The 12021-nt window shown below is 41.6% G+C and overlaps 1 protein-coding gene across 1 annotated transcript; it reads right to left on the reverse strand.

The window, feature by feature from the left end:
• Window positions 1-481: 481 nt before the first annotated feature.
• On the reverse strand, window positions 482-1800 carry LOC117054463 (A-kinase anchor protein 4-like). The gene has a single exon (XM_033163327.1). The coding sequence runs from the start codon at window positions 1694-1696 to the stop codon at window positions 671-673; it is 1026 nt and encodes a 341-aa protein (XP_033019218.1). The 5' UTR covers window positions 1697-1800; the 3' UTR covers window positions 482-670.
• Window positions 1801-12021: the final 10221 nt, after the last annotated feature.

The raw sequence follows: 12021 nt of genomic DNA on the forward strand, positions 1-12021 counted from the left end.
TTCGATCATTTCTGCTCTTCATTTTAGTGAGCATACCGTTTATAAATAATATGGTTATTTGTAATTTCCTAAGGTTGTACAATATTCCTTTTTGCATTTCAGTAAAGTTGGTTAGATAAAGTAGATAAAAGGAATTAACAACCACGAGTGCCAGGTCACTAGATAGACAAACCATTTGTCTATATAGTGAATTGGCATTTGTGGTTATTAATAAATTTATAATAATCAAATACTGTGTACTAAACTGTATAGTTATTGTGCCAATGTTCCATGTTACCTAATGGCAGCCAGGGGGGCATGAGGAGGACCCCAGGGTGATGTTTTGCCCCACACCCCAGGTTACCCCTCTTCAGCCCTGCAATAGAGACCATGAACCCTTCTAACAAAATCATGCACAACTGCACAGACATTGACTACCAGGGTCTCTACATTTTTGTAAGCCTCAGTTAAACTGACAACAAAATGGACTCTCTCTCCCAAATTCTCACTTTAATAAAATGTCTTTTATTGACGATCTTGCCCAGCTATCATGTAGAATGATCACATGAATTTGGTGCGTCATTGCTTGCAGTCGTGCTGTGGTGGTACATACATATCGGGTGCATTCGCAAAGTATGATTGTGGGTGCCTGTTGCTGGGACGAATTAATATGAGAGGGAAGAGGTGGCTCTTATAAGTTGGCAAGAAGCCAGCGGATCAATCCACACTGAGGCCTTTTCCCCATCGCTTCCTCCATCTGCGCTCTTTCGAGGTACCTCATTACTCTCTGAAGGATATCTCCCACGCTGTAGCCCTTCTTAGTGGCCTTCTGAGCCAGCCGTGGAAGATCAGCCAGCTCTCCTTCTCTGTCATTTAAGAATGTCAGGTTGGGCACGTTGAAGTGAGAAGCCACCATCCACTGGAGGACAGCCTGGAGCTCTTTGTTCAGTGAATCGCTTTCACCATTCTGGTTAGTCACGATCACCCCATTTGGGCCCATTTGCCTCATATTAGCTCTTACTAGGGAAGCTCTCCTTGGCACTCCTAAATGTTGAGATGAACCACTGTATTGCTTATGTGATGTGTCGCCACTGGCTAAGTTGGAGCCATTGCCCCCAGTCTCTAAGAGACACAACTTGGTCATAGACTTCACCAATTGGTCAATATCCAGCATCTCCATAGGGTCCATGTTGCCATACATCTCCCATGGATTCGCATTTTGTTTTGCAATGGCCTTTATCCTCTGGGGCCTGCTTTCTGGAGGAGGGGCCTGCCGGTGGCCCCTGTTTGTGTTGCTGGAATTGTCTTCTGCATTGGAAACAGCTTCACGCATCACCTTCTGGATGGTTGACGAGAGGATACTTGTAAGATCTTCCTTTCTAGGTTCTTGGTGTTGAGGTTGGTGTTGAGGTTCCTGCCTCCCCCCTCGTCTCGAAGGGCTAAGGTTCGGGAACTTGGAGCCTATGTTTCCTGTTCCCGTTCCCCTCTCAAAACTGCCGGTAGTATCGGGGCGATTGAAGCCAAATGAAGAAATACTTGGCTTAGGAGCTCCACTTTGCTTGCTTTTGTCCAATAGCTGCTTCTGTATCTTCGTTAATGCACTATCAATAATGTGTTTTGCACACTCATCCATTGAAATTAGCTTTTCTAGACATTTGCTTCCAGAGGGATGAGGCTCTGTCTGTCGGCTTCCCTTTTCCTTTCCGTGGCTATACATTTTGCTGTTCTGATTGCTGGAGCTGTTCCGATGACCTTGACAGACTCAAGATGTTGTCTCCTCTCTCAGCTTTCTGTGCTTTTCTGCAGGCCCCTAGTGAATACTCATGTGTGGACAATGTCGTTTCCATGGTGGCAATGACATCATAAAGCACCAGTGTATTAACCAGCAGCTTGTGATTTGCCAGCTATGCCTTGGCAAGATGTTGCTTTGCAATGTTCCTCAAGTTTAACTCAGTTCTCTATGTTTAACTCAGTCCTCTGTGTGTAGAGAACCTCAGGCCTGGGGTCTCCAAGCCTTGTCTGTCTGCTGCTTGGGACACTCCCCAAATCACACCTACTTTCCCCAGGGCAATCTCCCCATGAGCCCTGCTTTGCACTTTACTCAAGTATTTTTGCCTGGCTGGAATGTGTCCTTAAACTCTGATAATGCTTTTTTTGCTTTCCTGGATGGAAGATGGGAGGGTGGATGAGTTTGTGTAGAAACTAGTATACTGTACAAAGGTAATACTCACTTTCATAACATAGCCCACTTTTGCCTCTGAACCCATTAACCACAGGAATCTGGCCCCAAGGGGTTGTACAGAAGGGAATGAGGTCTTTGGTCTGAAAAAAGGGCTCCCCAACCCCTGCTGTACAGTGGTACCTCGGGTTAAGAACTTAATTTGTTCTGGAGGTCTGTTCTTACCCTGAAACTGTTCTTAACCTGAGGTACCACTTTAGCTAATGGGGCCTCCCGCTGCCACTGCCACGCAATTTCTGTTCTCATCCGCAGCATGGTGGAAGTGTTGGATTCTGTCTCTCTGACATTGACCAAGGGGTGACTGCGGGGGTAGCCGAGTTTTTGGCAGCAGTGCTTCAAGGAGCACTTTAACAGGAGGAAATTCTAGATTTTATTAACACACACATACAATCAGCCTATGAGTTTAAATGTTGTTTCTTTGAGTATATATATTTTAAAGTTTTTGTACGTGATTCTTGATCTTGCGATTTTATATGTAAATGCCTAATAAAGGTTTGATAAGTTCTCATCCTGAAGCAAAGTTCTTAACCCGAGGTACTATTTCTGGGTTAGTGGAGTCTGTAACCTGAAGCGTCTGTAACCTGAAGTGTCTGTAACCCGAGGTACCACTGTATAGCCATGTTCAAGAATATGAAAATGGAGCATTTCACTGTTGGGGAAATTTGGAGAGGTGGATGATCTGCCATAGCAGAACTTACCACTACCAAAAAAACAAAAAAACAAAAACTGTTGATGGGCATAAGCCTCCCACTGTGATTTATGAATCAGCGTCCTACCCCCAGGAAATAGAATTGTGAAAAATGCAGCTGGTTATATGGAAGTTTGTATAAGGTGGCTGCCTTTGGAATCATGTGTCAACGTGATTGTCATGTCTGTTATTTTATTTAAGATACTTTTATTCCACGTGAGTTGAATAAAATTCAGGCAATGGTAGCTTTTAATTGTATAAAATATAAATGTATAATTGTACCAATGGGTTTCATTGAAAATCACTTGAAATGTTTTGTTAGTATGGTACTCAAATAAATATATAACTTGTACACAGCATAAAGCAGCCCAACAGCTAAAGATGCTCAGTTAATTGTTTTAGTTATTGTTATGTATTTTATGCGTTGTTTTGAAACTGCAGTGGCATCACTCTGACTTGATGAAGGGTGGTCTGTAAATTATAGAACTAAATCAGTCTGATGTAAATCAAGGAGAAGGGAGGCCCACACAGATGATATGGGGCAACCAACCCATTTTATCACATTGTGGCTTTTTGCAGGCCAACATTCAGAGGTAAGCACTCCGTTCAAGAAGTGGGCCAAACAAACATTTGATGGACAAAAAAATTCTAAGGAATTCTGCAGCTTGTTCTCTCTGTGTGTGTAGGTAGGTAGACAGACAGACAGACAGATGTGTTTTTTTAATATGTTTGTTGTTTTCTGTTAACCTTACAGATGTAAAATGTTAAATACTGAGACCCCAAGACAATAATAACTAAGTATAATGGGCCCACCCTTTAGAATAAGTAGATAGGCTGGAACTGGTCTACACATCTTGCTCAGTCCCATGTCTCTCTGGATGGCTTCCTATGTTCTAATCAAGCAGAATATAAGGACATATATCTTCTCCCATCACACACAAATGCCTTTTACGCAAATGTAAACACACAGAGGGCTCTTTCTCCTTTGTAACAGATCCCGAGCAAGGGAATTCTAACTGCCATGCTGTACTGCCTATTAATAATTTTATTTTATTTTGCAACAGGGATAGGGGCAAATGTCCGTGACAGTTGATCTTCTACCATCTACAGCCTCTATAAATATATTTTGAGCTGTGGGAAACCTTTAAAAAGAGCTAACAGCATTAGCACACTTTTCAGTCCAAAGAGCTCTTTGAGAATTCTGCCAATTTCACTGGGATCCAAAGCTATAGCATAGTGGTTAATTTTGCTACGCAAAGCACTGAGAACTGTTATCAAGCAGCACTACTGCACACTGAACAAACTTGTTCTTAGTGAATATGCCTTTAGCAGCACAACGTGTGGTTAAGGAAAGATTTGCATTTTATTCCTATAGGGGCTGATTTAAAAAAAAGAGAGAGACAACAGCAATTTTCTCAAGACTTGTTTGTGCCGTCCAGAGTATGGAAGGAGTTAGCATTTCTTTCCTATCAACGTGTTGTGCAGTGTACTTTCCAAGACACACATATCTGTACCAAAGGTATTACAGATGCCCCAGCATGAAGCAACTCTGCTTCTTTCACTTAAGCAGAGACCAGCACCAGATATCTGCCAGGGGACAGAGAAGAGCTTGATGTTTCAAAGGGTATAAAGAATTTCAAAAGCCAACTCACTAGCAAAGAATTCATCATCAAAAGAACAGGAATTGAAATAAGATGATGGTGATGTTTAAAAACATTTTTACCCTGCTTTTCAAATGAAAAAGTCCTTCTGGGGCTCCCAGAAGGACTTACAGACTAATAAAAAAATACAACAGTCGCTACTCTCAAGCCTACCATCTAAAAGACATGTCTCAAAGGGGGGGATGGGGTCCACAGGGATTATGGAGGGAAAGCGAATTCTGGCACCAGTTCTTACGATTACAAAGAAGGGTCAGCATAATAGGTATTCTAAGAACCAGAAGTTTTAATTTCAAATGATGTAAAATGCTTTGTGTTTTGATCCCTGTTGATTTTGAACTCTTTCCCACCCTGGTCTCCATCCATGTACCTACCATCTCACCCCGTATGAATATATCTGAGTACAGTAGAGTTAGCAAAGGAGCTTTCCAGCTTTCTGCACAGACAACTCAATGGGGAACCATAAATGAATGGTGCACCAGTGCCATTGTGTTTGTGGCGAGCAGCTTCATTGAAATAACATATCTGATCAGGAAGACTGTCTTTGTAGTTGCACCTTTAGGGTTGGTCTATTAGTTTAGATGGGTTTCTTAAACTGAGTTTCTGATTAGCTGAAACACAAAGACCAATTATGACCTGACAGCTGCTGAAACCATCCTCTGATGAGTGGATTTGTCAAGATTTTCTATTGTTAGCAGAATGTAAAACTAACAAAACTGGCTGAATAAACAAGAATGTATGTTTACAGGGTGTTCTGGCTTGCTTCAGAGGATTCTTATATTTAGAACGTCCAACCCAGTTGTGTTTTCTGAAAGCCTTGCAAGAAAGTATATTACCTATGCTACACCCAGGGCTTTTTTCCCCCCTTCATGTGAGTTCTGGCACTTCTTTTTCTAGAAGAATAGCACTGGCTATATCTCAGGGCTAAAAAGCCCAACAAGGTGCCATACTAAAATTCCAATTTCAAAACTGTGTACCTTTGTATTAGGGGACGCAGGTGGTACTGTGGTCTAAGCCACTGAGCCTTGGGCTTGCCGATTGGAAGGTCGGCGGTTCGAATCCCCACAAAGGGTGAGCTCCCGTTGCTTGGTCCCTGCTCCTGCCCACCTTGCAGTTCGAAAGCACGTCAAAGTGCAAGTAGATAAATAGGTACCACTCCTGTGTGAAGGTAAACGGTGTTTCCGTGCGGTACTCTGGTTCACCAGGAGCGGCGGCTTAGTCATGCTGGCCACATGACTCAGAAAAACTGTCTGCGGACAAACGTCAGCTCCCTTGGCCAGTAAAGTGAGATGAGCACCACAACCTCAGAGTCATCTGCGACTGGACTTAACTGTCAGGGGTCCTTTACTTTTTACCTTTGTATTGGTGACTTTCATACATCCCAATATGTTCCTTAATCACTAGCTATTCTCTAGGTCAGTAACAAGTTGTCCTGAAATTGGTTTGGGTATCTAAATATTATTGACTCGTGGTTTTTAGGAAGGACAGATTGATATGTCTTGTGGGTGGGAAAGGAGAGATGAATCAGTCCAAAAACAACCTACTGTTTGAGGGGAAATGTAGATATTTGCATTGCACTTTGCAGTTACACAAGGCAGCAAGAAAATGTTATATTAATGTGTTTAGTACTGTGCACTGACTTCCTGTTAGCCACAATGCCTAATTCAAGGTACAAGACCCTACACAATCTGGGACCCAAGTACTCTACCCAATATCTCCCCACCTTTCCTTTTGAGGTTTGTGGGTGCTCCTAGTGTCACCAATGAGCAAGGCCTGTGAGGCAATGGTACAAGAAAGCATCTTCCTATGGAACTCCCTCCCACCTGACCTTAGTTCACTCAAACACTGCTGATGTTTCAGCATCGCTTAAAGATATTTTTATTGTGCCAGGCATTTGGTGGTTAACTGTAGATCTCAACAGAGTTTATTGTTTTCGTGGCTGTGTTTTTAAAAGTTGATATTGATTGGTTGTAATTTTAATTATTGCTTTATTATATTTATGTTGGAGGGTTTTTAGGCACCTAAGGCTAACAGGAGACACAGTGGGGTATTACTACAATCAATAAATAAAATTAATGATTGTATGTCTACCAAATTCTGCAATGGAGCAATGCAACATGCCTTCACTTGTCAGCGACTTCTTCCTCCACATTTACAAGACCTGTTCAGCATCCCAGTTAAACTAACCTTGATGTGATATGCATTTGCATAATACCAGCTCATAAGCTTTGTGATGCACAGGGGACTGAAGCCAGTTGCCAAGCAACTTGGGCAGAGACCTAGGGTATCGCTCCATGGCAAGGTGACCTATTGACATCAGCTTGTGCTTTATGATTGTCAAGCCACCGACAATCAAAGAGTTATACTTTTTAGGTAAGGTCTTAGTCAGGCCTTTAAGAGACTTGCTATAATTGTGTTGAATAACCTGTGATGTAGGCATCTTGCTGGCATTTTTTTCATATACCCCAGTGAGGCACGATTTGAATGATGTGCAAACATTTACAAATTAATACTGAATTCATCACGTCGCACTGTCTCCCTCCATCTATTTTTAAAGCCTGTAAATTCTCAACTGATATAAATCACTGTAGCTCAACCAAAGTTAACAAGCCTGCTCAGATTTACTCCAGCACAGGCTGGGTCCATAAAGTTTAGAATGGGAACAAACAAGACTGCAGTGTGCTGGATATGTTTTGCCTTTTCTGGGCTTCACCCAGCCTGAAATAGCTTGGCCAAGATGTGCAGGGATTCCAAAGGCCAAGCAAATGATTGTTATGACAAGCATTCTTTGATAAGAAGTTGACAGAGATAGATTTTCATTCCATTCCCCATAGGTGCTCAACAAATAAATGAGCACACACAGCTTGCACCTGAATTACAGGATCCAAAAGACAATGAGCCTGCAGGAAGCCATGGCTTAATTCTGCCTTCTCTCCATTGTCTGGGGTGTTTTTTTTTCTGCACAGGAAGCAAATTATTCATATTACTGATGGATACAAGTGAACATTCAGAGCTCTCAAAGGAGAGACAGGCAATGAGGAGCATTTTTGTAAAGACTCGGAAACATGGGAGGGGCTGTAATCAGGCTTACTGCACAGTCCGGCCAAGAAACTTCAAAGACTGGGGAGTAGTTCAAGGCTCACAGCTAGATTTGAACCTATGTGCTAGGAACACAGAGAGGTTAGGATTGGAAGAAAGCTAGAACAGTCATCTTCGGGTGGGTGCTTATATGAAGATTTGCCTACAGCAGCACCAAGGTGGTGATGAAAAGAGTCGCCAGCCCAGTCACTGAGAAAAGTGGAAGTGAAGCAGAGAAACTAGTTCTGTTAATCCCTGCAAATGGATTGGGCAAATAAAAGTGGGGGAGCAGGGATGAACTAGCCTTGCCAGTATATTTACTGGCAGAGATCTTGCGCCTTTACCATGAGTGGGCAAACAACTAAGTAGGGTTAATATGTGCTTTCCACAACAAGCACATGAACTGGGCTGGCTGTGTGCTCTGTGTTAGTGAAAAACCTACTTATGCTATGCTATCACCCCAAATGCTTTCTGAATGCAAGAATTTTTCCTGGCATGGGTATTATCTGACTCTCAGATGACATCCAATTTAAATGTTTTACAAGTGTGCTAGATATACTGGCTATGTCAGTGAAGACTCTGATAAACCTCTTTTTTTCTTTCTTTCTTTTTGGCTGCCCACCTAGAACTTCTAAACAAACAAACAAACAAGGTCAGTCAAGCACCTGGAAGCCGGGTTCAAACACATGCCTGATGGGCTACACCCAGCTGAACAATAATAAATCTGAGGACCTATCTAGTTTAAAATGTATTATTGTGCAAGGCTGCCGTCTTTGCTTACTGGGAAATAAATCCCAGGGGCTTACTTTTAAGAAGATATGCATAAGCTGTAAGATACTAGCTGGATTCCTCTAGGAAGCCTACACGCAGGCCATTAATTCAACACATTTTTCTGCTGTTTCCCAACAACTGGTATCCAGTGGCATAATGTCTCTGAACCCAGGGGTGCAAAACTACCAGTTGATGGGAATTGCTGGTGGGAAGAGTGCTGTTGCGTTCGTGTGCAGCTTACAGGCTTCCCATAGGCATCTGTTTGGCCACTATGAAGAAAGGATGCTGGACTAGATAAGTCTTTGGCGTGATCTAGCAGGCTCTCTTACATTATCATATGGCCACCGAGACTAATAGTTTCAGCTGCTGCTGTCTTTTCTCCTGTATCTTGTTCATCATGCCCTCTATTGTGTTAACAAAACTCAATGCGTCCAAGCAGTGCTCCCCCCCCCCCAGAAAAATAGGTGCCAGTACTCACCATGAAGTTGTTACAGTAAGCGGCACACTTTTTAACAACAACATAAAGAGGTGCCGGTACTGCGTACCCTTGAGTACCCCTTGAAAGAAAGAAAAGGCACTGCATCCAAGAAACATGCCGCTTTATGTACAGAAACCACGGCTACTATCTGCAGGTTGGGTGGAGTTTCTATGGCACCTTTCTTCAAAAGAGGGTTGCCTCTAGCAAGTATTTTGTTGTCAAAGTTTACATAAATGTTACTGGAAAGACAAGCTATGTCTTGTTTCTGAAATCTGTGGATATACAAAACTAGCCCAGATACATACAGTCACCCCACACATACTCACAAGATCCAGTCTCCAGAAAGGGCAAAATGCCCTTGGGGAACACAATGCAGACACCTCTTACTGGGGGAGGGAAAACAGCTCAGGGACAACTTTTGAGTGTGCAAAAAGACAGCTGGAGGAGAAAGAACTTTCCTACTAGTCCTCTATTCAATACTGCAGTGTCCTGATGTTGCTTTTGCTATGTGCAATCCTAAACAAGCCTTCTTGTAAGTATCACTTACTTATCACTTCTTGTAAGTATCACTGAGTTCAATAAAGTTTATTCCTAGGTAAGAGCATCTAGAGTTGTAACCTGCATGCCATGACTAGTTTGGTCTATCATCTTCTCACCTCCCAACAGATGCTTATCAATTTATTCAGGGCTGCATGTGAATTACTGAAGCCATGTATGGATGCAGACAATTTCACACACACACACCCTTGCAGCAGACTTTGGTACATATGGGACGGGACATCTATGCATCCTGTTTCAACATGGATTCCACTTGCTAGGTTGCAAACTGATACAAGGAGAGATCATGAAGTGGAGTATCTTACTGCCCTTACTAGATAAGGCTTTGGGTTTACAAGCACTGAATTTGCATGTATGGATCTGCCTCACCCTTAATTTTAATGTGAAAATTGCCTAGTTGCTTTTTTGTGGAGGTGATTTATAAATTCAATAAGAAATGAATAAATAATTGAACCAATGCTCCATCAAGCCAGTAGATAAAATCTCTGGTAAATGTCTTTATTAGCTCTGTGATTATTTGTCCCACTTTACAGTATTATTTATGGTCTCTTTGAAGGACTTCCTCTATTTGAAAGGCTGCATTGGTCCAAGTATGGTTTGAAGGTAAAGAGAGGAGAGCAGAAGAGGCCTCAAAGTTGCCCATTAGCAATAAGCACTTTTGCGTGAAAAAGAAAATGAAACAATGAGATATGGATTTGGGGACTGAAGACAATGTTTATATAAAGTGGTTTTGTTGGGGTGGATTAAGTGACTATTGTTTATATATAGCGGACAGATAAAGAATCAGAATGTCTTTAACTTATGTGTTTTATCTTTTTCTATTCTCTCTTTTGTTTTCTATCTCTTTCTTATCATTTTCTCTCATTTTCTCTTCTTTTCCTTTCTCCTCCCTACCTTTTCCTTTTTCCCTCTGTTTTTATTTTATTTAGATTAATATTGGGGATATAGATATAGATATATAGTATTATGTTTTATATCTCTCTTTATAAACTCTAATAAAATTAGATAATGATAAGCACCTGGAGAGCAGAATGACCAAGCATGCAGCTCACCTGGTCATAGGTTTCTCAACTATGGTGAGATGTATTGTATTTCTGTTTATATCATAAATAATATATTATTACATTTACATTTATATTTAATTGTTTCTACATTTCCACAGTTTGGAAGACAAAACTCTGTTTTCAACAGAAAATAAAAGAAAGAAAAATTACAACCCTTGTTTGCAGAATGAGAGCATTCTGGAAATCTGATTTTGTTCCAGGAATGTACTTTGAAAACAAACAACTTGAAAATTCCTGAGCCCTACCCGTTGGCTTATTACCCTGGTTCTCCATCTGCTCAGGCAGACCTGAAGACCCTTTGCTGACATTTAACATCAAACCTTCCTAATCCCAATTTAATGAGTTAAGTCCATTGCTAACTGAGATGTATCGTGAAGAGGAGGCCACACAGAGGATGCATGAGCAAGAACTTCAATAAAAATGGTTTATGGAGGGAAAGTCATGCGGCAGGCTGCTGCTAGGAATTTATAATTGAAGCTAAAAGCAGTGCCCGAAAGCTGTCACCAGAGTCACAACACTACCCTCCTAGAGGGTTACTAGCACCAGTGCTTTTTTCTGGGGGGACGCAGGGGGACGCATACCCCTAAACATTTTGGAGGGGCAGTATTTCAATATGAGTAGGAAAATGAGAGTACCCCTAAACATTTTTTTAAGGGGGAAAAGCACTGACTTTAATTCAGGAAGTCAAGCGGCAAATTTTCAATTTTAGATTTGTTTTGGCTTGAGAAGCTATGGCACATACAAACACTGTCTTCTAAATAATATCGTTCTCTTAATTTAATATATATATATGTAAGCCATGCATGCCTCCCCTGTGTTACGTATTTGCAACAGGCACATTTGGTTTTCCAGATTTTTCTGCATTTTATACTTGGGAAATACTAGTAATGATGTGTGTGAGAGAGAGTGGCGGGTGGAGAATGTGCATGTGTAGTGTTCTGGAATCTCTACAGTGCATCAGACACATTATCTCCATAATGCCCTGTGAGGTAGGTTAGCTGTATTATTTTCATATTGCTGCCTGGAGGCTGAGCCAGTGACATTCCAAAATCAACATCCGGTAATAGCATGTTCACAGCTGAGGCAAAAATTGAACTGGGGACATGGTACTGTTCTAAGTTGTCATCTGTATTGTGTATTGATTCAAGGGTTATCATATCTGTATTACTATTGTCTGTATTCACATTAGGGAAAAGTAGCTGCCTTCCTGTTCCAGAAGGAACAGCTACTATTGGTTCATTCAAGTTGCTGCATTTGGATCCTCAGTCTTATTGGTTCCCTCCAAAAGGCAGCTTTGTGATTGCTTGAGATTGTTTCCTCCAAAATGTATCCTCTACTGTCCCTATAAATGTATCTCCCTCTCCTCAGTTCCCCAGTCTAGTTTGCCTGAATAAAGAGCGTTACATGAAGAAGCTGTCTCCTGCCTGCTATGTCAGAGCTGAAATCACTTACTGAAATTACTAACCCCACGTTACAATAATCTGAACACATAAAAGAAGAAGAAGAAG

The sequence above is a fragment of the Lacerta agilis genome, chromosome 10, assembly GCF_009819535.1.
Source record: "Lacerta agilis isolate rLacAgi1 chromosome 10, rLacAgi1.pri, whole genome shotgun sequence".
NCBI classification, from domain to species: Eukaryota; Metazoa; Chordata; class Lepidosauria; order Squamata; family Lacertidae; genus Lacerta; species Lacerta agilis.

Coding starts and splice junctions, on each gene's coding strand:
- LOC117054463 (XM_033163327.1), bottom strand. CDS start 1,696: ATGTATAGCCACGGAAAGGAAAAGGGAAGCCGACAGACAGAGCCTCAT.